At 39.5% G+C, this 26537-nt stretch overlaps 1 protein-coding gene across 1 annotated transcript; it reads left to right on the plus strand.

The window, feature by feature from the left end:
• Window positions 1–16109: 16109 nt before the first annotated feature.
• LYG2 (lysozyme g2) lies at window positions 16110–24031 on the plus strand. Its single transcript, XM_049650191.1, has 5 exons — window positions 16110–16156; window positions 20300–20440; window positions 21214–21410; window positions 22203–22341; window positions 23687–24031. The coding sequence occupies exons 1-5, from the start codon at window positions 16114–16116 to the stop codon at window positions 23803–23805; spliced, it is 639 nt and encodes a 212-aa protein (XP_049506148.1). The 5' UTR covers window positions 16110–16113; the 3' UTR covers window positions 23806–24031.
• Window positions 24032–26537: the final 2506 nt, after the last annotated feature.

A 26537-nucleotide genomic window follows, 5' to 3' on the forward strand; every position in this document is an offset into this window, starting at 1 on the left:
AAATTTACCCAAGAGATACAGGAGTGCCGACGCATTGGGGCACTTGTAACCCAATGTTTATAGCAGCACTTTCAACAGTAGCCAAATTATAGAAAAAGCCTAAGTGTCCATCAACTGATGAATGGATAAAGAAATTGTGGTTTATATACACAATGGAATACTACTTGGCAATGAGAAAGAATGAAATATGGCCTTTTGTAGCAATGTGGATGGAACTGGAGAGTGTTATGCTAAGTGAAATAAGTCATACAGAGAAAGACAGATACCATATGTTTCACTCTTATGTGAATCCTGAGAAACTTAGCAGAAGACCATGGGGGAGGGAAAGGAAAAAAAAGTTAGAGAGGGAGGGAGCCAAACCATAAAAGACTTAAAAACTGAGAACAAACTGAGGGTTGATGGGGGCTTGGAGGGAGGGGAAAGTGGGTGATGGACATTGAGGAGGGCACCTATTGGGATGAGCACTGGGTGTTGTATGGAAACCAATTTGACAATAAATTTCATATTAAAAAAATACATATACAGACCGAGGTATAGGAAGATGGCGGTGTAGGAGGACGCTGGGCTCACTGCCCGTCCTGCTGATCACTTAGATTCCACCTACACCTGCCTAAATAACCCAGAAAACCGCCAGAGGATTAGCAGAACGGAGTCTCCGGAGCCAAGCGCAGATGAGAGGCCCACGGAAGAGGGTAGGAAGGGCGGCGAGGCGGTGCGCGCTCCACGGACTGGTGGGAGGGAGCCGGGGCGGAGGGGCAGCCTGCCGGCCAAGCAGAGCCCCCGAGTCTGGCTGGCAAAAGCGGAGGGGCCTGACGGACTGTGTTCCGACAGCAAGCGCGACTTAGCATCTGGGAGGTCATAAGTTAACAGCTCTGCTCGGAAAGCGGGAAGGCTGGAGGACAAAGGGAGGGAGAGCTGCTGAGCCCCTGGACGGCAGAGCTCAGCTTGGCGGGGAACAAAGGCGCTCCCCGGCTCCATCTCCCTCGCCCATCCCCCAGCCAAAATCCCAAAGGGAACCAGTTCCTGCCAGGGAACTTGCTCGCTCTGGGCAAACACCCAACTCTGTGCTTCTGTGGAGCCAAACCTCCGGCAGCGGATCTGACTCCCTCCAGCTGCCACAGGGCCCCTCCTGAAGTGGATCACCTAAGGAGAAGCAAGCTAAGCCTGCCTCTCCTGCCCCCGTGCACCTTGCCTACCCACCCCAGCTAATACGCCAGATCCCCAGCACCACAAGCCTGGCAGTGTGCAAGTAGCCCAGACAGGCCACACCACCCCACAGTGAATCCCGCCCCTAGGAGAGGGGAAGAGAAGGCACACACCAGTCTGACTGTGGCCCCAGCAGTGGGCTGGGGGCAGACATCAGGTCGGACTGCTGCCCCGCCCACCAACTCCAGTTATACACCACAGCACAGGGGAAGTGCCCTGCAGGTCCTCACCACTCCAGGGACTATCCAAAATGACCAAACGGAAGAATTCCCCTCAGAAGAATCTCCAGGAAATAACAACAGCTAATGAACTGATCAAAAAGGATTTAAATAATATAACAGAAAGTGAATTTAGAATAATAGTCATAAAATTAATCGCTAGGCTTGAAAACAGTATAGAGGACAGCAGAGAATCTCTTGCTACAGAGATCAAGGGACTAAGGAACAGTCAGGAGGAGCTGAAAAACGCTTTAAACGAAATGCAAAACAAAATGGAAACCACAACGGCTCGGCTTGAAGAGGCAGAGGAGAGAATAGGTGAACTAGAAGATAAAGTTATGGAAAAAGAGGAAGCTGAGAAAAAGAGAGATAAAAAATCCAGGAGTATGAGGGGAAAATTAGAGAACTAAGTGATACACTAAAAAGAAATAATATACGTATAATTGGTATCCCAGAGGAGGAAGAGAGAGGGAAAGGTGCTGAAGGGGTACTTGAAGAAATAATAGCTGAGACTTCCCTGAACTGGGGAAGGAAAAAGGCATTGAAATCCAAGAGGCACAGAGAACTCCCTTCAGACGTAACTTGAATCGATCTTCTGCACGACATATCATAGTGAAACTGGAAAAATACAAGGATAAAGAGAAAATTCTGAAAGCAGCAAGGGATAAACGTGCCCTCACATATAAAGGGAGACCTATAAGATTCGTGACTGATCTCTCTTTTGAAACTTGGCAGGCCAGAAAGGATTGGCACGATATCTTCAGTGTGCTAAACAGAAAAAATATGCAGCCGAGAATCCTTTATCCAGCAAGTCTGTCATTTAGAATAGAAGGAGAGATAAAGGTCTTCCCAAACAAACAAAAACTGAAGGAATTCGTCATCACTAAACCAGCCCTACAAGAGATCCTAAGGGGGATCCTGTGAGACAAAGTACCAGAGACATCACTACAAGCATAAAACATACAGACATCACAATGACTCTAAACCCATGTCTTTATATAATAACACTGAATGTAAATGGACTAAATGCGCCAACCAAAAGACATAGGGTATCAGAATGGATAAAAAAACAAGACCCATCTATTTACTGTCTACAAGAGACTCATTTTAGACCTGAGGACACCTTTAGATTGAGAGTGAGGGGATGGAGAACTATTTATCATGCTACTGGAAGTCAAAAGAAAGCTGGAGTAGCCATACTTCTATCAGACAAACTAGACTTTAAATTAAAGGCTGTAACAAGAGATGAACAAGGGCATTATATAATAATTACAGGGTCTATCCATCAGGAAGAGCTAACAATTATAAATGTCTATGCGCCAAATACCAGAGCCCCCAAATATATAAAACAATTACAAACATAAGCAACCTTATTGATAAGAATGTGGTAATTGCAGGGGACTTTAACACCCCACTTACAGAAATGGATAGATCATCTAGACACACGGTCAATAAAGAAACAAGGGCCCTGAATGATACATTGGATCAGATGGACTTGACAGATATATTTAGAACTCTGCATCCCAAAGCAACAGAATATATTTTCTTCTCGAGTGCACATGGAACATTCTCCAAGATAGATCACATACTGGGTCACAAAACAGCCCTTCATAAGTTTACAAGAATTGAAATCATACCATGCATACTTTCAGACCACAATGCTATGAAGCTTGAATCAACCACAGGAAAAAGTCTGGAAAACCTCCAAGGCATGGAGGTTAAAGAACACCCTACTGAAGAATGAATGGGTCAACCAGGCAATTAGAGAAGAAATTAAAAAATATATGGAAACAAACGAAAATGAAAATACAACAATCCAAACGCTTTGGGACGCAGCGAAAGCAGTCCTGAGAGGAAAATACATTGCAATCTAGGCCTATCTCAAGAAACAAGAAAAATCCCAAATACAAAATCTAACAGCACACCTAAAGGAAATAGAAGCAGAACAGCAAAGGCAGCCTAAACCCAGCAGAAGAAGAGAAATAATAAAGATCAGAACAGAAATAAACAATATAGAATCTAAAAAAACTGTAGAGCAGATCAACGAAACCAAGAGTTGGTTTTTTTGAAAAAATAAACAAAATTGACAAACCTCTAGCCAGCCAGGCTTCTCAAAAAGAAAAGGGAGATGACCCAAACAGATAAAATCATGAAAAAAATGGAATTATTACAACCAATCCCTCAGAGATACAAGCAATTATCAGGGAATACTATGAAAAATTATATGCCAACAAATTGGAAAACCTGGAGGAAATGGACAAATTCCTAAACACCCACATGCTTCCAAAACTCAATCAGGAGGAAATAGAAAGCTTGAACAGACCCATAACCAGCGAAGAAATTGAATTGGTTACCAAAAATCTCCCAACGAATAAGAGTCCAGGACCAGATGGCTTCCCAGGGGAGTTCTACCAGACGTTTAAAGCAGAGATAATACCTATCCTTTTCAAGCTATTCCAAGAAATAGGAAGGGAAGGAAAACTTCCAGACTCATTCTATGAAGCCAGTATTACTTTGATTCCTAAACCAGACAGAGACCCAATAATCTCTATAATATATTGGCCTCAATAATCAGGCCATTATCCCTGATGAATATGGATGCAAAAATTCTCAATAAGATACTAGCAAATCGAATTCAACAGCATATAAAAAGAATTCTTCACCATGATCAAGTGGGATTCATTCCTGGGATGCAGGGCTGGTTCAACATTTGCAAATCAATGAACGTGATACATCACATTAATAAAAGAAAAGATAAGAACCATATGATCCTGTCAATCGATGCAGAAAAGGCCTTTGACAAAATCCAGCACCCTTTCTTAATAAAAACCCTTGAGAAAGTCGGGATAGAAGGAACATACTTAAACATCATAAAAGCCATTTATGAAAAGCCCACAGCTAACATCATCCTCAATGGGGAAAACTGAGAGCTTTTTCCCTGAGATCAGGAACACGACAGGGATGTCCACTCTCACCGCTGTTGTTTAATATAGTGCTGGAAGTTCTAGCATCAGCAATCAGACAACAAAAGGAAATCAAAGGCATCCAAACTGGCAAAGATGAAGTCAAGCTTTCGCTTTTTGCAGATGACATGATATTATACATGGAAAATCCGATAGACTCCACCAAAAGTCTGCTAGAACTGATACATGAATTCAGCAAAGTTGCAGGATACAAAATCAATGTACAGAAATCCATTGCATTCTTATACACTAACAATGAAGCAACAGAAAGACAAATAAAGAAACTGATCCCATTCACAATTGCACCAAGAAGCATAAAATACCTAGGAATAAATCTAACCAAAGATGTAAGAGATCTGTATGCTGAAAACTATAGAAAGCTTATGAAGGTAATTGAAGAAGATATAAAGAAATGGAAAGACATTCCCTGCTCATGGACTGAAAGAATAAATATTGTCAAAATGTCAATACTTCCCAAAGCTATCTACACATTCAATGCAATCCCAATCAAAATTGCACCAGCATTCTTCTCGAAACTAGAACAAGCAATCCTAAAATTCATATGGAACCACAAAAGGCCCCGAATAGCCAAAGTAATTTTGAAGAAGAAGACCAAAGCAGGAGGCATCACAATCCCAGACTTTAGCCTCTACTACAAAGCTGTAATCATCAAGACGGCATGGTATTGGCACAAAAACAGACACAGACCAATTGAATAGAATAGAAACCCCAGAACTAGACCCGCAAACGTATGGCCAACTCATCTTCGACAAAGCAGGAAAGAACATCCAATGGAAAAAAGACAGTCTCTTTAACAAATGGTGCTGGGAGAACTGGACAGCAACATGCAGAAGGTTGAAACTAGACCACTTTCTCACACCATTCACAAAAATAAACTCAAAATGGATAAAGGACCTGAATGTGAGATAGGAAACCTTCAAAACCTTAGAGGAGAAAGCAGAAAAAGACCTCTCTGACCTCAGCCGTAGCAATATCTTACTTGACACATCCCCAAAGGCAAGGGAATTAAAAGCAAAAATGAACTACTGGGACCTTATGAAGATAAAAAGCTTCTGCACAGCAAAGGAAACAACCAACAAAACTAAAAGGCAACCAATGGAATGGGAAAAGACATTTGCAAATGACATATCGGACAAAGGCCTAGTATCCAAAATCTATAAAGAGCTCACCAAACTCCACACCCGAAAAACAAATAACCCAGTGAAGAAATGGGCAGAAAACATGAATAGACACTTCTCTAAAGAAGACATCCGGATGGCCAACAGGCACATGAAAAGATGTTCAACGTCGCTCCTCATCAGGGAAATACAAATCAAAACCACACTCAGATATCACCTCACGCCAGTCAGAGTGGCCAAAATGAAGAAATCAGGAGACTATAGATGCTGGAGAGGATGTGGAGAAACGGGCACCCTCTTGCACTGTTGGTGGGAATGCAAATTGGTGCAGCCCCTCTGGAAAGCAGTGTGGAGGTTCCTCAGAAAATTAAAAATAGACCTACCCTATGACCCAGCAATAGCACTGCTAGGAATTTACCCAAGGGATACAGGAGTACTGATGCATAGGGGCACTTGTACCCCAATGTTTATAGCAGCACTCTCAACAACAGCCAAAGTATGGAAAGAGCCTAAATGTCCATCAACTGATGAATGGATAAAGAAATTGTGGTTTCTATACACAATGGAATACTACGTGGCAATGAGAAAGAATGAAATATGGCCTTTTGTAGCAACGTGGATGGAACTGGAGAGTGTGATGCTAAGTGAAATAAGCCATACAGAGAAAGACAGATACCATATGGTTTCACTCTTATGTGGATCCTGAGAAAGGTAACAGAAACCCATGGGGGAGGGGAAGGAAAAAAAAAAAAAAGAGGTTAGAGTGGGAGAGAGCCAAAGCATAAGAGACTGTTAAAAACTGAGAACAAACTGAGGGTTGATGGGAGGTGTGAGGGAGGGGAGGGTGGGTGATGGGTATTGAAGAGGGCACCTTTTGGGATGAGCACTGGGTGTTGTATGGAAACCAATTTGACAATAAATTTCATATATTGGAAAAAAAATACATATACAATGGAGTATTACTCGGAAATCAAAAAGAACAAAATCTTGTCATTTGCAAGTACATGGATGGAACCAGAGAGTATTATGCTAAGCCAAATAAGTCAGTCAGAGAAAGACAAATATTATATGACTTCACTTATATGAGGAATTTAAGATACAAAACAGATGAACATAAGGGAAGGGAATCAAAAATAATATAAAAACAGGGAGGGAGACAAACCATAAAAGACTCTTAAATATAGAGAACAAATGGAGGGTTGCTGGAGAGGTTATGGGTGGGGAGTAAGGGATATTAAGAAAGACACTTGGGATGAGCACTGGGTGTTATACATAGGGGATGAATCACTGGAATCTACTCCTGAAATCATTATTGCACTATATTAACTAACTTGGTTAAAAATAAATAAATAACAAAAAATAAATAAATAAAATAAAATAAAAGTGTGTCACCCAGTAGGGTAGCCACTAGCCATATGTGACTACTGAGCACTTGAAACATGGTTAAGTTGAACTGAGCTGTGCTGTGATTCTAAAATACACAGACTGAGTATTAAAAAGAGGATTGTAAATATCTGTCTTTATACTGATTACATGTTGAAATAATATTTTGGATGTATTAGATTAAATAAAATACACTATTAAAATTAATCTTCATTTTCTTTTCCCCCTTCTCAATGTGACTAATAGAAAATTTAAAATCAAATTTGTGGTTAATGTTATAGTTCTTTTGGACAGTGCTGGTCTGGAAAACCTCTGAACATAGAACTCTAAGAAGTATATTTTCCAATGGGAGTGAGTGTATATCAGAGAAGGAAGACAGATGCTGGGCCGTGTTGAAATTAAGGTGGACCTACATGGCTCGGAAAAGAGGTCTTTGTGCAGCCAAGTGGTAAGTGAGGGAATTAATGTCTGGCTCTTGGAAATGAGGAAACAAGTCACTGAATCTTGGAATTTCATGATTTAAGAAATAAATGCCTTGTGGATCATCTGGTCCAGTAAATAATGTGAAGGAAATGCCTTGGACACAGTGTTGGAATGTTTGAGTTCTAGTCTCAGCTTCACCATTTATTAGCTGGGAGATCTCGGGAAAATCACTTAATCTCTTTTCTTCTATGTATAATGAAGGAGATAAATTTGCTTGACCCTTCTCAGAGGGTTATTTCAGGTATTTTAACTTATTCAAAAGTCCATTTGAAATTCTGAAACACTGTACAAATATAAGATATTAAAAAGACATTGCCTATGTTATAATCCTGGCTCAATCCAGCTGTACAGAGAGTTTTTGATAATTTTCAAAGTGAGTAATTACTGTATAGACAATTTGGCGTTGAACATGTTGGTGTGTTTGTGCTCATGTCTATGCAGACAAGCAAAAGAAAGTGAAGATGAAGAAAGCCAGAAGCTCCCATTTTCTTCTTTTTTCTATGGTAGTTACAATTTCCTTTGGATGAGAATTCTGGAACCTGACAAAATCAAGTAAATCAGGCTGAGATAATAAAATAGTATAAAAATTGCTGTAAGATGATGTTTCTGGGCTGAGCTGCTCACTCTGCCCAAGCTGGCACCTTCTTGGGTTGGCTCTTTTCAGAGGCAAAGGCAGCACAATGCTGCTCTCTGTTGTTAACGGTGTGGCATGACCATCTGGGGCCACTTCACTGTTTTTCTTGAACAGTGAATTCTCCAGCCCCAGGGTTGTTAGAAGTTCCTACAAAGGAGCCGGGAGAAGCCAGTGATGCCTGAGGCATTCTCACCCTTTTGCCAGCCTCAGGAATACTGGCTGAGGTTGGGTCAACAGGTTGGGAGACAGACAGCTATGACTCCTCAGGCCTCTCCTCCTTGCCTGTTGCTGGACTGGACCCTCAGGGAGGCCAGTGTTTTCCTGGGCTTCTCTAGAGGTTCCTGTGCACATCTGGAGCTAAAACTCAGACTTCATTCCCTCAGCTCTCAATTTGACTCAAAGAAGGATGGGCAAATGTAAATGTCCTCTGACTATCCCACCTTCCCAGTCACCTACTGAGGTGAGGGCCAAGGGGCTAGAATTCTGGAAGGTGCCCTTGAAGTTTTTATAAAACTCTAGGGGCCGAGGGCCATCAAAAGGAAATCCCTACACAGTGTCCACCTATGGGATCAGACCTAGCTACACTCTGGAGAACACAGGATTCTTTAAAATTCCAAAGAATTTTGAAATAGCGTTCCTTTTGATAACCAAATTAATACATATTCTTTGTAGAATATGTGAAAAATATGAAAGATACTGTGATTATACCCCCATAAATTATGTATTATTTTGCTTTATGTTCTGCAATTCCTTTCTCTATATTTCATATAATTAACAAAGGACTAGGACCCAGACTACAATGGATTAAGTATTCCTACTTTAAAAAATGAGAAATAAGCAAATGATCTAGTAAAAGATTATCAAAAGATATGAGTAAATAGTTTAGAGAAGCTGTAAGTGTAATGGTGAATATACATAGATGAAAAGACATCCAACCTCAATCCAGGAAATGAGACTTTTCCCACCCAATTTAAAAAGTCTGATAACAGCAAATGTTGGTGGAGATATGGGACATTGGGAACATTCATATCCCACTTTAGAGGGTAGGTGTGGTGTAGCTTCTTTGAAGAAAATTTTCTAACATCTAGTGCAGGTGAAGATGCAATTCAGCTTATTTTCCATGACTGTATATATACACACACTTAAAATAAAATTGGAACCATTCATTAATACTATTTAACAACCCGCTTAAGTAAAGAGCTTAACAATATATCACGAACATTTTCCTGTTGTTAAACAAGAAAACTTATTATTAAAAAGCCTCCAGCAGAGGCTCCTAATCCATGCTTCCTCTCTCTGCACTCTGGGGGGCCTAGCATTTTGGTGCTTCTAAAACATTTATGGACTCTGACTTCAACTAGTCCATATCTGGACACTACTATCTTTTTGGCTTTCTTGTCAAGTCTCAAACCTCCAGAGTGGCTTTTCTACATTTTCTCCATTTCCATAAGCATCTAATTCTACATAATTTTTACACTTAGCACATGATTTTACCTTCTATTTCATAGAAGAATTAGGGATCATTAGAGAACTCTGTTTTTTCCCATTGACTCTATACATTTAACTGCATTACTATCTGATTTTGTCTTCTTCTTTCTGTTAACAATAAAAGAAGTGTTCCCATTCCTGCCTCATGCCAATCTCTATTCCTAGGCTTTTGAACTCATGACTTTAAACTTATGTGATCACATAATGTTTCCATTTCCATATCCTCAATATCTTCTACAGCATTTAAATATTTCAAGTCATTCCCAGCATAAATCATGACAAAGTGGCTTTGACTCAAGTCTTCCTTCAGATACTGTCCTAGCTCTTCTCTCCAATATGGTATAGTGAACAACTATGACACATTAAAAAGAAAAAATCAGACTTCTCTTTTCTCCTTTTCAAACAAATCTATTCCTAGACATAGTTGAATAGTCCAGAAGTGGGCATTTGACCCAATCTAAGTTAATTGGAGTTCTTCCCTAATTTGTTTGTTTATTAACCTGGGTATTATTACATTATATGGCTATACCACGATTGTTAATCCATTCCCCTGTTGGTGAGTTTTTGGTGTTTCTAGTATTTTCGATATTATAAATAAAGCTACTATGAACATTCTTGTGCAAGTCTTTTTGGAGGCTTTTTGTTTTTTTCTTCTGTGAATCTGTCTCATGTCATTTAATTCTCAGACTAGCTAGATTTGTGAAGGGTAGAGAAAAAATTTTCCTCCCCAACACATGTTTAATTTTATAAGAAACTGCTAAACAGTTCTCCAAAGCAATTATTCCATTTTACACTCTAACTAGGAATGTACAAGAGTTCCATTTGCTTCATATTTCCACCAATATTTGTTATAACCAGCCTTTGATTTTAGCCTTTTTAGAGAGTGTGAAATGCTCACTGTGGTTTTAATTTGTATTTTCCTGATGCCCAATGATGTTGAGCATATTTTGTGAGTTTTTTGACCATTTGTGTCTCTTCTTTTCTGAACTGTTGGTCAAATATTTTACACTGGAAGATCATGTACCTTCTGCAGTGTATGGCATTTTATTTACCATCGAGTATATTAAACTCAAGACAAGAAAAGAAAAGCACTAAGCAGTTCAAGCCAGGCATAGAAATATCTTGAGGTTAAATTAAGCTTTTTAGTGAAATTTTGTGCAAGGGCTCCTCTTCTGCCTTCCCACCAGCCATCGTTTCTAAAGTGCCTTTCCCATGTGTTCTTGGGCAACCCCTTCATTCTTTAGTTTCTAAGCTGTGCAGTGGATGCTTAGGCTGCTTGTGACTGTTTCTGATATTACCATTCCTCCAGTCCCACCAGGCAGACTGCAGAGTCCCAGCAATAGCCCTTCTTGTCTTGTCATATGTCCTTCCTGGCTTCACTTGTTACTTCCTACCCTATTAGTCAGCTCTTCATTATGTTTCCTGGTATCCCATGGACAAATAAACAAACAAATGAATAAATCAACTCACCAGGATCTGTGTGCAACTCCATCATAGTAATAACTGGCGTGTTATGAAGCATTGCAATTTATAACATGTTTTCACACATATAATTTATTTTTAACTTCAAAACAGCCATGGGGCATCATTATCATCTCCATTTTACAGATGAGGCAAACTAAGGCTCAGAGAGGTTAAATGAGTTGCCATGGTAATCACCATTGGTTGTTCTTGAGAAAAGAGAGCTGTGACTGAGATCCACAAATGGCAACATGGAAGAGGCAACCCAGTCTCTAAAACCACAGACCAGTGCTGAAAAGGAGGTAGATATGGATGAGAAAAGAAAGGGGACCAAGCAATCTTCAGATACTGAGCTCTTATAACTCCAAAGGGTGCTGACCTAGGCTAGCTCAAGGCACAAGTGCAGCTCTTTCTATGATATGTTTTGAGGAGTCCCTCAAGGAATTCCCACATTCCCATTCTTTGGGCACACACAGTGCCTCCAATTCCATAATCATTTTTCTCCTTCTATTAATTAGGACAGTACTTCTTAAACTTTTCCACTGAAGCTTTCTCAATGGCAGAGGCACATAAAGCCCACTCTGGGTAGGTGGTGGTCTGGAGCAGAGTTTCAAGAGGGAGACAGAGACATTTCTGAATCTGGTGTTTTATCTTAAACTTTAATGTAGAATTCACATTTTTCTCCACAATAAAGTTTAAAAACACATGGGTATTTTTAAAACACATGTATTTTATAATAAAAATAATGACCCTTTTGCAAAAGTGTGTGTGTGTGTGTGTGTGTGTGTGTGTGTGCATGTGTGTGTTATCATGTTTGTCCTCTGGTTTCTGTATTCTTTTGGCAGACTGACTCATTTCTCACTGTAAAAACAAGACTTCAGGAATTCAAAGCCCTGGTTAAATTAAATTGTACCTGAAATGATATTACTTTAAGTTTCTGTCACTAATTAATACAATTGTTATCAGATTAACCTAAGGGAGAGTAGGACATTGAGGTTAGGAAGTAGAGAGTCAACAGAAAGAAAAGGTGAAAAATTCTGTGGAATTGCCAAAATATTTGAGTTTTGTCTTGGGTCTGAACATCACAGTGGTAGTGATTGTCCCAGACTGTGGCCTCCACCTAGCCCCAAACTATGAGCAGCAGTGATCAGAACCCAGATCTGAGACTTTCTTGACAAAAAGAATCTTGATTTTTTCAATTTATTATATTTTTCAGCCACTTACATTATTTTGGGCAATTTTGAGGCTACTTTGACATATGCAAAGTTGAAACTTTCATTGGCCTTACTCATATCTCCTGCAATTCACCAAGCCTGACAGGAAAAATCTGTAGCTATGATTGAGACCAACCAACAAGCAAGCAAGCAAGCAAGCAAACAAACGACACCTCTTTCTTACTATCCTTGTCAATGAAAATGGTTGATGACTAGGATTCTGAATTCAATTCTGTGCCTATATATGACAAAGGAATTCTACGATTTGCCAATTGCAAAATAGAGAAGAAAATGTATTTTGAAAGCCACCCTAAAACACAGGATGACTTTCATGGAATTTGTGATTTTGATTAAAACTAAAATGAAGTTCAAGTTTTTCATGAAAAACAGTAAAAACTGTAATGTAGACTTAATCCATATTTGATCCTCTCTGCTTGACCTCCCACAGTATTTCCTCTTTTGGATCCAGTAGATTGTTGGAGCCAGAGGAGAGCTTGGAGATCATCTGCCGTCATCCAGGTTTATAAATGGGAAAATTATGTCTAGACTGGTGACCTACCCAAGGGCCCTCAGCTGGTTGGAGTCAGATCTTAGACCGCAAGCTGGATCTCTAGACTTCTGGGCCAGAGCTCTTCCTGCCACACCCTGCTTTGGTGGGACTGATGGAAAACAAGTTGTTTTTGTGGAACCTACATACGTCTTGGCTTCAGGTCTCTTGCTGAGGTCATTTAGATGTTAGGCATGACTGGAGTCCTCATCCCCAAGGCCAGGAACCACAAATGTATTATTTGGCTACCAGAGGCTATCAAAGAATTGCTATATTGAAAAGTCTTAGAGGTGGACAACTGACTGGGAGGGGAAGGAGGTCAGGGAACTGGTCATAGAGTTCTATTTGTATAGCAAGGACATGTTTTGCATATAGATCATATTTTTATTTTGGGAACTCGGGGATGCTGATGGAGATTATACCAGGTAACTGGTCCCCCCCAAGCTCCTCCTGGCAACATCAGTACAACTCATATGCGGAGTCACTGTTGTCACCCCCGGGAAGAGATGGGGAATCATTTAGTAAATTACTTTCTAAATATCAAAAATTTTCTCAGATCTTTATACAATAGTACCCACACTTAACCATCACTGGGTTGTAGATTATAGTAGTTAAAAGTTATACTTTAGAGCACAATAAAGCTGGGTGCAGACCTCGGCCATGCACCTTATTACTGTTGTACCAGGCTTACTATACAAGCTCAATGCATGTTATTGGTGGAGAAGATATAAAGTGACAAAAAGCCACTATGGATTCAGTTGACTCACATTTGTATTTAAAAATTACAACAGCATCTACAAACAAATAACTGTGAAATATCTGTAATTGGAATCATTTATTCAGACCATAGACAATGCTTTGAATTGATTGATTTGAACCTATTGTAATAATTACTGTGCAGGGTCATTGATGCATAGTGCTAGCACCTTGTACATAGTGGAAGAGCACAGATTTTGGAATCTTATAGACCTGGGTTCAAATCCCAGCTTTGCTATGTCCTGTTGTGCCATGTCTGACAAGTTGCTTAACTTCTCTGAGTCTCAGTTTCCTCATCTCTAAAATAAGGAATAATACCTACCTTACAGAGCTGTTGGGGGATTGGATGATATAATGCACATAGAAACCTGATGTATGATGAGTGTCTAATATATGTTTATTTGTATTCTCACAACTTGAGCAAAGCTTAATAATCCGCATCAGTTTGAAAACATTTATTTAAATTGCAGAAGACCTGGGCATTAAGACCTTCATGCCCAGAAGGACTTATAACTCTACTATATGAAAACAGGGAGAAGAGTAAAATATGCTTCACGTTTAACAGTACAGTACTTTCAGTGTTTTATTTTTAAATAAAAAATACTCATGGGGGCCTTGAGTACAATGTCAATGTGATGTTGCCACTGTTAATGGTGATGGCTCATTTGTTCCTGAGGGAAATATTGGAGAAGCTGGACTCATGTAAAACCTCTTATTAAAGAGTGGCCTTGATTACAGCACCTGTGGTGATGGTAGAGCTGTCTCCCTTCCCCCACCACAAGTCATTTTCATGATAGTCAGGGCAGGAATCATCATTGGTTCAGAACATCCCTGCCCTCTCTCCTCCCCCCACCTTTTTTTTTTTTGGAATAGAAGACTGGAGGCCACTTAAAAGGAAATCTATTCTACAGACAGGAAGGCAGTCAGGGCAGAAGTGAATGTAATGAGATAGTGCAGAGATCAGCTTCATGAAGTCATGATCTCCTAGAAGTTGTGGTTTATTCATTGCCAGGGAGCCTGGCAAGTTGGTTGATTCAGGTCCTTCATCTTTCTCATCTCCTGCTCAGTCTCTCTCACACCTGTCTTCCTCTTGTGGATTTATGGAAGGATTGCATACAGTGTTAGAAACTTCTCATACATGTGGAAGGGACCCATATAAAACTTCCTCCCCTTTGGAAAATGTGCTTTGTCTATTTCAAGAATGTCTCTTCCATTTCCTGTTCCCAGCACTTCACAATGTGCTTTTATCTCTTCCTTTGGACATAAATGTGAAGAAAAATAGTCCATCCTTGATAAAAATGTTCATACCTGGCCAAATCTTTTTTTCCCATTTCCTCAGATAGTTTGGGAAACCAGCACCCACATTGCTACTCCCTGACTTTGTACTGATCTCCCAGAGCAGGTAGTCAATCTTGGCTCTGTTTGTCAGTGTAGAATTGGAACAAGAAGCCCTATGGCATATTAGTATGTGGATCATGCGACAATGGAATGAGGAACCAAGAGCAGGAGGCTCAAACTTCAGGCAAACAACCAATCCAGGAATGAGAGATGCTAGTAGTTCCTGTTTATCTTTTTTATGCTAATTATCTGCTTCTTGTTCTCAAATTTAGAAGCTGTTGACCTACCTCAATTTTAGATACTGGCCACCAAATATATGCCTCCACTACAACTTGGGGGTTCATTAGATTAATTAATTAATAGTAGTTAATAAATGCTTTGAAATATTTTTATTAAAAGGGCCACCTAAGTCCAAAGTATTATTATAATCAGGTCTAATGAGGTCAGTGGCTTAAAGAGAGGGTTTTAAACCATATATAAACCTCCTCCAATGATCAGTGGTACAGGATGAAGGTAAGAAGAGGCAGGTGAGTCTACATGCTGGCATTTAAAACTTCCCTCCACCGTGGCAGATCCACACTGAAGTCTGCTTGGACTGAAGCCAGGTACTCACAGATCTACCAACTAATGGATTCTTAAATTTTTTAACCTTTTAGGACGAAGGCCACTGCTTTGTTAAAGCCTGGCGTGCAAGGTGGTGCTGAGAACGGGGAACCTTCCCAAACTCAGAGGGGAGACTTTCTCTTCAAGTTCACAAACCAGGTTAGTGCTAGCCTTCTTGTGTCTTGTAGAACACTTAAGCTGTCTTTTGAATGACACCAAGAATAGAGTCAATGGAGGAATGTAGGGAGCACAGCTAACCTCTTCTGAGTCATGATCTCTAATGCTCTTCTCGTAATTTCTTATGATTTTCTAAGGAGATTGGTATAAGAATTGGAACAAAATTATGATGTAAGCAATCTTGGAGATGGGATGGGAGTGTGTGTGTGTGTGTGTGTGCGCGCGCGTGTGTAACATATGTAAGATATTCATAGACTCATGTCAATATGAAGTTGGATTAAAAAGAGTTGGGAGGTTATACTTAGACAAGAGAGTGATTCAGTGAACCATAATACTGAGCCTATGAGAATACTATCTTGGAACTGGTGAAAAGGTATTATATTAGAAATGACTCTAAACTTTTAAAAATCAAGACAAGTTTCCTTTAGGAAACTTTCAAGTTTTAAAATTAGCCAGTTTCTCTTTCAAATCATAACAGGTGCTACAGGATAAGATTCACCACCATGCTATCCTCTATCCTGTTTTGGGGACTTGTTGCTCTCATTGGTAAGTCACTGATTGACATTTAGTATTGTTTTCAGGGTGTCCACAAAAATATGCAGCACAGTCATGAATCAGAAAAGGCAATGATTACATGCAATGGAGGGGTGGGCACTCCTAATCAGCCTGGCCATCAATCAACTGCTTATATCTATAATTAAGAGTGTATTCTGCTTGCCAAGCAGGTGAAGGTGATCTCAGTGAGAATTTATGGAACAGTGCCTTAGGAGGCAAGACATATGAAGATAAAATTATCAATACCAGGCAGTAAATAAGAGTTAAATGAATATAGACACAAAAGACACTAGTCTTGGAGGAGTTTAGGATGAAGAGTTCACATCTAGTCAGGATGTTGATACCAATAGGCTTTCCTAGGGGATGTGATACTTGAGGAACGTTTTGTATTTTGATAAAAGAAGAAAGGAGTCGCTGAATGGATAGAGTGACTTTAGTACAGAAAAGCAGAAATGGATGAAAAGTATTTGGGATGCAATAAACAGATCAGCATGACCAGAACAGAAGTAACGATTTCTGAAGGGAAGGCTAAAAAGTTAGGCTGGTGAGATGGTGAGGGACTTTGAAAAAGAAAACATTGAAATTTTGGCTTAAGACATTGTAAACAATGTCCAAATTGTCTTTATGAATAGAGTGAAGATTGAGCAGAAAGTGTTTCTAAAATGTTTAATTCTAAATTTGAAAAAGTAAGACTACAGAAAAGTGATGATTTCCAATTATTTATATGGTCAAAGGCAGGGGAACATAGTTTAGAATTTTTATTTCTTCTTTAATTCCCAGGTGACAGCAGAGTTACATAGCTAGTAGACTAATTATAAGCTACTATACTATGTTTAACTGAAAGGTGACTATAATTAAGAAGGGCCTGTGTGTTTACGATGTCAATACAAGTAGCATAAAGTCCATGGTCATATTATAATCCCCTTAAATCAAACTTTGGTATGCATGAATCTGTTGGGAATCCTGGTTAAAGTGGAGATTCTTTGACCTTAAACCTAAAAACTGGCTCAATAGACCTAGTATGAGGAGGCCATAGATATGCATTTTTAATAAGCATACAGATCACTTTGATACTTGTGGCCTTTGAGCCACATATAGAGCATGGCAAAGGCTGGCTCTCTAGTGGAAAGAAATGGAAACTTTTGACATATGGACACTTGATACAGATAATTCCTTTACTTCTCATCCATCCATCTATCCATCCATCCATTCATGTATCTATTCACAAATATTTACTGAATGTCCACTTTATGTCAGGCATTGTTCTAGGTGCTGAGGAAGATATAGTAGAAAAAAAATGTTCTAGTGAGAGAAACAGACAGAAAAAAAGAGAGGAAGAAATAAAAGAAGAAAGGAAGGAAGACATGTCAGATGGTGATACGTGATATAAATAAAATAATGTAAGGTAGTGGGTGACAAGGAATGAGGCATGAGTATGTTGCCTTTTTAATGTAAGTAGGAAAAAAGGCTCTTCAATAAGGTAATTTTAAAAAGTTTGTTGTAGAATGTTTCAAACATATAAAATGGGGGAAGGAATAGCATAATTAACTCCCATGGACCCATAATTAACTCCCATCAAGCATGTATGGTTTTCAACACTTTGGTATTCTTATTTTTATTTATCCCTCATCTCTACAAAAAAAATTTTTTTTTTGGTGATGGGGAGGTTGAAATATTTTAAAGCAACCCAAAACATCAAAACATTTCACCTGTAAATGTTTTATTATGTCTATAATGTGTAAGACCCAGTTCTGGTTCAAGTAGAGATCAAGTTCTGGTTCAGTCCAGATCAAGTCGGGCTTGGAAGCCAGGATTGAATGATTGGAAAGCTATTGGAAGGTTAAGAGAGAAGACTGATATGATTCCAGGCATGTTTCCATAGACTACTCTGGCTGCTGGGGATTAGACTGTAAGGGTGGAGGAGGGAGGTCAGTTAGGAGGCTATTAAAATAATCAAGATTAGCAATGGTGATTTGGACCCTGGTGGTGGTAGCAGAGGTAGTGAGAAGTGGTTAGATTCTGGATATATGTTGTCAGTCTGCACCCTCACTCACAGCTTCCATGCCTCTCTCTTACATATAATCTATGTCATGGAAATCTACTCATTCATTCATTCATTCATTCATGTGTATTTCCTACACATATTGTAGGCACAAGGTATACCGAGGGTCATGGAGAGTGCCAATGTGATGGCTCCTGCTCTTTGCCATCACATGGAAATCCACACTGCTTTGAAAAGCTTTGCTAGTTTCTGCTGCTTTTATTATCTAAATAGGCTTTCTTAGTATTCTGAGTTTACTTGATAGTTTCACTGTCTGACATCCTTGTCCATTTACAAACTTTTGTGTTGTTTTGCCTGTTTGTAGATAGGAGAGAGTAGATTGTGCCTGTATTTTTATTTGTTTAGATGAGTTTTGCTTTTTATTTTTTATTTTTTTAAAAAATTATTTATTTATTATTTTTGAGAGAGAGACAGAGTACCGAGCAGGGTAGGGGCAGAGATAGAGGGAGACACAGAATCTGAAGCAGGCTCCAGGCTCTGAGCTGTCAGCACAGAGCCCAATGCAGGGCTCGGACTCACTAACCTGGAGATCACATGACCTGAGAGAAAGTGGGATGCTCAACCAACTGAGCCTCCCAGCCTCCCTGAGTTTTGCTTTTTAAACAAGTTAATCTTTAGAGTTGCTTTGTTTTCCTTTTAAAATAAATATTTTTAAGGAAGAGTTCCATTGGTTATGTGCCTAATTCTAAGAGAGTCTCTTTATACTGTCAAGTTAATCAGAACCAGATTAACTGTGGTGAATGGTCCTATTTAAAAACACCATTTACAACACTAAATGAAACAACAGGGTTTTTTTTTAAGTTTATTTATTTATTTTTGAGAGAGAGAGGAAGCTAGAGCAAGCAGGGGAAGGGTACAGGGGTGGGGGCGGGGGAGAGAGCGAGAGCCTGATGTGGGGCTTGAACTCACCAGTTTGTGAGATCATGACTGGAGCTGAAATCAGGAGTTGAATGCTTAACTGACTGAGCTACCCAGGTGCCCCAACATAATTTTTTACATCAAGTGTTTTAACAAACATAATTTCTTATAACAAATATATGTAGTCTTAAGATATTAGTCAACAATCTTAGGAATTATTAGAACAAACTTTCCAACTTACAGAAAAGCTCTTTATCTCCTTTAGCAAATAGACTTGGACAGAAAGTCACTTCATAATGATAAAATAAAAAATAAGAATGAATTTAACTTAAATTTTTATGGTAAGTTAAATTTTATTTCCAGGTTTATTAATTATACTTAGAAACTCAAATTTGTAGAAACATGATATAAAATGGATATTTTAAGGTAATGGCATCCTTCTTTTTTATCTTACATGGTATTTTTACCCTTCTTTCTTATATTCCTAAACAAAAGCAGTTGTTAATATAAGTGCTTATATCCCAGAAGTATTTGTGTCAGAAGCGTCTTAACATTTCTCTCAAAGTTCCTGCTTAAAACTCTAGTGTAGCAATTTTATTTATTTAAAATTTTTTAATTTTTTTTTTTTTGAGAGAGAGACAGAGTGTGAGCGGGGTAGGGGCAGAGAGAAAGGGAGACACAGAATTCAAAGCAGGCTCCAGGCTCTGAGCTGTCAGCCCAGAGCCCAATGTGCGGCTGGAACTCACGAACTGTGCGGTCATGACCCGACCTGAAGTCGGAGGCTTAACTGACTGAGCCAAACAGACTCCCCTCTGGCGGCAATTTTAATTCTGATCAAGATTACAGCAAATGTTTTTGAGACCTATAAAAATTTGATTTTCATAATACTTTCTACAATGTTTGGAATTAAGTGCTTTATTAAAAATTGGGGGGGGGGGATGCCTGGTGGCTCAGTCGGTAGAGCATGCAACTCTTGATCTCCAGATTATGTTGGGTGTGAAGACTACTTTAAAAAAAATTTTTTTTAAGGTTGGGGTAAAGTGGGAAGGAGGAATCTTCTATTCTGTTTTGTCTAATGAACCATCCTAAGGGTCTTGGGAGGGACTTGGGGAGGAGTAAATCTATGGCTTCGCCTTTGGTTTAGTAACGCTAATTATAGCAACTCGAGTGATATTTCTCACAGGCTTCATGTGAATTATCATTCTATCCACCAGGCACTTCTAGGGGCTCATACCCTTTCACTCAGTCAATGAGCCCTCACCTGCATCCCCGCCTGTACCACGGCTGCTACGGTGATATCATGACCATGGAGACCTCTGGTGCTTCTTGTGATATAACCAGGTTGATTAACTGTGGTAAGTGAAAAGCAAAGCAAACATTTGGCTTTCCCATTTTCATCATTTCCAGATTCATTTTTAGGAAGTAGCTTAATTTTAAAAAGGTATAATCACTGTTACAGCAATGATACCAAAATTAAAAATTAGAAGAAAGCAGAATCCTCACCAACCTAACAATCTGTTTCTTTTCATTTTCCCCCTATTCTTTCCAAACTTTGCCTTAATGGGTTTACTTCTACATATTGAAATGACTGTTTACATAAAATATTACATTCTGGCTTTGTTTTATGTTTTTTGTTGGTTTTTACTTCATGTTACAGCATGAACATTTTAAGCGCACCTCTTGCTCTCTGTACATCTTGTCTTTTGAGAATCCTGTTCCAAAGTCTTCTTCATGTTATCCCAGTATTAGAAAATCAGCACTGGAAGCAACAACAAGGTCAATCTAATCCTACCTCCCCCGATTTATAGATCTGAAAACTGAGGCTCAGCAAGAAAAGACTTCCCATGGGTCTGGAACTAGGTAGTGGCAGAACCAGACTCAAATTTAGGCTGGCTGACTTCTAGTTCAAGAGTCTTCCCAATGCACCAATGTGGCGGGTAGCAGAAGATCAAGAAAGAGAGCAGAAGTGGTATCTGCCAGTGGTTGTGAACCTTTCAAGGTTTATGCAATTAGAGATCAGAAAATGTCCTAGAATAGTTCCAAGATGTGGTCAGGCGCGTGACTAACTTACTAAACTTTGAAAGCGGGTTTCCTTCTGGAGTAAACAGTTTATTTTCTATTGACTTAGGGATCCGTGGTTCTGAAATGTTTGCTGAGATGGATTTGAGGGCCTTAAAGCCTTACCAGATTCTGATCAAAGAAGTTGGGCTGAGGCATTGTGTGGACCCTGCTCTCATTGCAGCCATCATCTCCAGAGAAAGCCATGGTGGAGCAGTCCTGCAAGATGGCTGGGACCACAGAGGACTTAGATTTGGTTTGATGCAGGTACCTGGCAAGGAAATTTTCAGTCAGTCCCACTTCATCCTTCCTTATGGAAGCTCAATCCAATCTGGATACTCATTTGCAGTACTTCCAGTCTTCAAAACACCCTGGTACTTCAGCATCATTTGCACTTCTGTATTTCTCTAACTTATCTTTGGTTATTTCATTCAAGATTTATCAGTTATTGGCTGTCTTCAGAAAAAGTATTTAATGAGTTTTATAATTATAGTTTGCAACTAATAAAATGTAATACACTTAATTGAGAAAATCTTATAAAGGGTACTATTAAAGGTGTCCATTTGGGGTTCATAAAGTAGTAAATTTCATCCACGTAGATCAAAACACTATAATTAAGCTCTATTTGAACCAACTTGTTTTTTTAAGCAAATTGGAGAAGACAATCCAAAGTATTTGGATGTTTGCTTTCAGTCTTTATTTTAAATTGTCTGTAGAAACCCAGACTTCAGCTGTCCCAGTTAGAAACAAATTTTTATTTTTGACTGCAAGTATCTAGACATTGAGTGCTAATTATTTGTTTTGAAACAACTTTTTCATATACTTATTTCTATTTGAGAGCTTAACTAAAACTATGCCACATTCACATCTCCTAAATCATACTTTGTTTCTCCGACTCTCTTTTCGTGAGAAAAAGGACTATAGAATTGATTCTGTGGAGATAAAGTAAGGGGGCCGAGGCCACTGTCTGTGTACTTGAATACAAGGAAGAGAAATCAGGAATAGCAGAAAAATGCATTGTTTCATCTAGATGCTGACATTATTATCTGATTTTTCTAGCTTGATAAAAAAATTCATCACCCTGTTGGTACCTGGGACAGCAAAGAACACCTATTGCAGGCTGTTGGGATTCTAACAGACAAAATAAAGGCAATCCAGAAAAAGTTCCCCACGTGGAGTGTAGCTCAACACCTCAAAGGTAGGCCATATTTGTGGAGCTTTGTTAAAAAGTTCAGTGAGTGAGACCCCTGAAGACCAGATGTGCCCTGGGCCTCCCTGAGGGCATTCTCATGGGGTCAACAGTGGGCATGGGAGGAGCTTCCAGATGACTGTACTAGTTTTCTCCAAATCACTGAGTTACTTTGAGTGGTCTTCCTTCCCAACTTCCGTTTCCTCTTCTGCCAGACGTTGGCATTCTCATTACCTCTCTCCTTGGTTACTGAGCCACTGAGTGATGTCTTGAGAATTAGTGCCATAGTTTAAAAGAATATGTTTACCTCCCTCTGATAGTTTTTTTTCTTGATGAAAGAAACTGTTAACCTCTTTATGAATTGTTTGAACAAATTTTTACTCTGTGAGCATTCTCAGTGACATCAGGGCTTTAGGTACCATGACATGTCCAAGTGGAGATTTCTGCTTGGTTGATCACAGATCTCCTCAAGTTCAGCATCTTCCAGACTGAATTAAGTCACTAGCTTCCCACTATAAACTTGCTCTTTCTTCTGCATTTTCTATCTCTGAAAGGTGTCAAAATATGTCTAGTCATTCCAGCCAGAAAAACAGATTGTTTTCTTAGGTTCTCTGGTTCTTTCTGTCTTCACATCCAACCACACCAAGTCCTATTAACTCTACCTTCTATAGACTCATGGTATGTATATACCTCTCTCCTCCTTTAACATCCTTAATTTAAAACAAACAATTTATTTTTTCTATTTCGAGGTCCTTGAAATCAGGGATCAGGACCAGGGAGCTTTTCCTCTATACATCAGAGCAGAGCATAATTATGTTAAACACATAAGTAGCTACTGAAGATCAAAATTCTTGGGTAAAATACACCTACACACACATATCCCTACATAGAAATGATTATGTCTTGGATACCGTTGTGCACCCTGAACTCAGTGTGGCACCCATCCTGGCACATAGTAGGTGCTTAAAAACATTTACTGAATGCCTAAAAAAGTGAGTGAATAAGTAATTTTTTAAAAATGAGTAAGCTATTTAATGGCTGAGAGAATGTTATAAGCATTCTCAGACTGATTTGCTGAGGATCTACTTTTGCCAGACCTGGACTGTATAAGAAGCAAATACGACTTTTGTAGCAAGAAATACAAAGGACTTTTAAAAGGAGAGAGAAGGAAAGCAATCTGGAATTTTCCCAGAGATTCTTGGGGTAGTTGATCCTTTTAGGAGGGGAGGAAAAGGGAAGGATCTGGGACTGCGTGCTTTGGAAGATGTACCTAGGGGGCTTACATCCTGGGAATGCTCAAAGCTGATTTCTGCTGAAAGTTAATGTTTCATTCTGAACTTCTGTTTCATTTCAGGTGGTCTCTCGGCCTTTAAGTCAGGAATCGATGCTATTGCAAACCCAGTGGACATAGACAATGACTTGGTCAATGATCTTCTCGCCCGAGCTAAATTCTATAAAAGACATGGCTTCTAGGCAAAGCTCTATGGGTGGGCTGAGTTGGCAGGTATTCAGATGGCCCCCCTTTGAGAGTTTGATATGGATGCGTTATACCCAACACTGGCAAAGAAATAGCTGCAATTATGACAGAAAATTCATATCTCAGTTTTCTTAACGCAAATAAGCATTAAAAAAGAAAAGGAGGGGCGCCTGGGTGGCTCAGTCGGTTGGGCGTCCGACTTTGGCTCAGGTCATGATCTCGCCGTCCATGAGTTCGAGCCTCGCGCCTGAAGCCTGTTTCCGATTCTGTGTCTCCCTCTCTCTCTGACCTTCCCCATTCATGCTCTGTCTCTCTCTGTCTCAAAAATGAATAAACGTTAAAAAAAAAATTAAAAAAAAAAAAGAAAAGGAAACCCACCCAGTTCATAGTATAGTTCCCATGAAACGCACATAGACATATGCATAATTATTTTAAGTGTGAATATCATGGTGACTGACATCTACATATTCCAGTGAGGTCTTATTTTATCCCATGATTTCAATGGGATAAACTGACCCTTGTTTTACTGGAATTGTTAACAAGAGAGCCTGATCTGAGCTTTTGTCTTTCTCCAAGTATCTGTCTAAGCCACCAGGGTGTGATTGTGAGATATGCCTACTCATAAGCCAGTCAACCTGTGGGACAATGGAGAAGCTAGAGATGGAATTCTAGCTTCACAAGTAACTGAGAGCTGACTGTGGTAAAGCTGATCTGAAAGTGATATACTCCACATCCCTGACTCACATCAAGCTTCTTTGTCTTCTTCCTCTTATTTGCTGAAAATCCAGGGACTGGCTTCTTATTTCAATAACTCCTGCCACACACTTGTTGAACAAGTCCACTTCCCACAAAACATGACTGAAGATAAGCATATAGGACCTGACTGAGTTATGGTTCTTTAGTTGTAAGCAAAAGTAACCAATTCTGGAAAATTTAAGGAATGAATGGCTATTATGAGAAGGACATCAAAAGGCTCCCAGAAACAACAAGGTCAAGGACATGAACAGAAACCAGGCAACTCTGGGCAGCAGGAACCAGTTGACCACAGTTGATAGCATTCCCACTGCATGAATAGATTAGCATTCTCCCTACATAAATAGACTCCAGAGACTTTCTCTCCCATCCTTTCATCATTTTGCTTCACTTTCATAGTCCCAGGAGAGAGGCTCTGACGGGCTTATCTTGGGGCATATACATACCTATGCCTTGGCTACTTTGCTCTTTGGTCTTGCGCAAACAATCCGTGATGGAAAAGAGACAGTTCTCTAGAATGAAACTTGGTGCAGTTTGTGGCTTTCCTTACATACTCAGGAGAGGACACAAATAATAATGTTGGAGTGTAAACCCCTCAAAGTCCCTGCCAACATGGCTCCTGCTTGGCCTTTAGCTTCCTTTGGGAATATTTGATAAAAGTTTCTACTCATTATTTCTCTTTCTGAGGAGGAATAAAAATTAAACCCACCTACATTCCAGTGCACCCGGAAAAAGCCAAGTAAACCATTCTGCCCAACAACCTCTCAACCCAGTCTAAAGATCTGACCAAGGCAGAACCGGGTCCCTTGTGTTTCACTGGGCAGAGCCAATGGTCATCTAGTATGGCAGCCATGCAGCATACAGTCCATCTTTTATGATTGGTGGAGGACCATACTGTGCCAGTTGTTAAATATTTTGATTATCATCCCTATATGTGGGCAATCCAGAATGTTCTTTAGATGTTCCCTTTGCTCAAGAATGATTTTTTCTGGACTTTCCTCCACAAGCATGTACTCCACCTAATTGCCAGCCCCTTCACTATTACTACTAAGCAATAAAGTACATCTAGGTGAGATAATTTCCAAGTAATTTGAAAAATAAGAAATAGTATGCTGAATTAGACTCTGAATTGATTCCCCCAGTATTCTCTTTATGACTGGGATACCAAGAGATGTTCTATAGGAGAGTCCATATTTAAGGTGTCTTAGTTTGGTTCCCACCTGAGACAAAGGATTCAGATCCAGGTAGCTTATCTGAGAGGTGCAGAGAATACTGGTGTGAAGTGGCTTGGTGATACAGGGAAGGGAAAAAAGCCTGAAGTGTCATGAAGCCAGCTACCATGGTGCATACTGGGACTCTACCTTCCAAGCACACCTCAAGGAATGTACAACACAGAGTTTAGAATTATTCTACCCAAAGGACAAGGGGCTGGGGTGTTTATATACAATTTTTCAGTCACTGATTGAGGGATTTTTCTGTTGGGGGCCAAGGGAGGGCATGTTAATTCTTTGCTCCTCTGGTCTGCCATGCAAGTAGGCAGCACACTTTTCTGCAGTTCCAAGGAAAAGAGATTGTAGGCATAGAGATGCAGATACTGGCAGATGGAAATCACCTGAGAATCCTGAACTATCTAGGGATATGGGAAAGGCACTGGCAGCATCTACTTCACAGATTAGAGATACGTGGGGGTTGGAAAAATCCCTCCAACACTGTTTGCTTTCCTCCATAACCTAACAACATAGTAAGAACAATATAAAATAAACATAAGCCTCATTATGCCTCATGATTTCCATGTCAAGCTTTTCCATAATCTATTACAATTACTAATTAGATATAATAAACTGTCCCACTCTATTTTTTTCCTGTTGATACTGAGAACAATATTAGAGATGTTAGACTCAAATGTGGCTCCATTAAATATTCTTTCAGTAATCCTCAATTTTCTTTATATTTTTTGCCTGTACCCTCTTCAGAG

The sequence above is a fragment of the Panthera uncia genome, assembly GCF_023721935.1.
Source record: "Panthera uncia isolate 11264 chromosome A3 unlocalized genomic scaffold, Puncia_PCG_1.0 HiC_scaffold_11, whole genome shotgun sequence".
Classification (NCBI taxonomy): domain Eukaryota; kingdom Metazoa; phylum Chordata; class Mammalia; order Carnivora; family Felidae; genus Panthera; species Panthera uncia.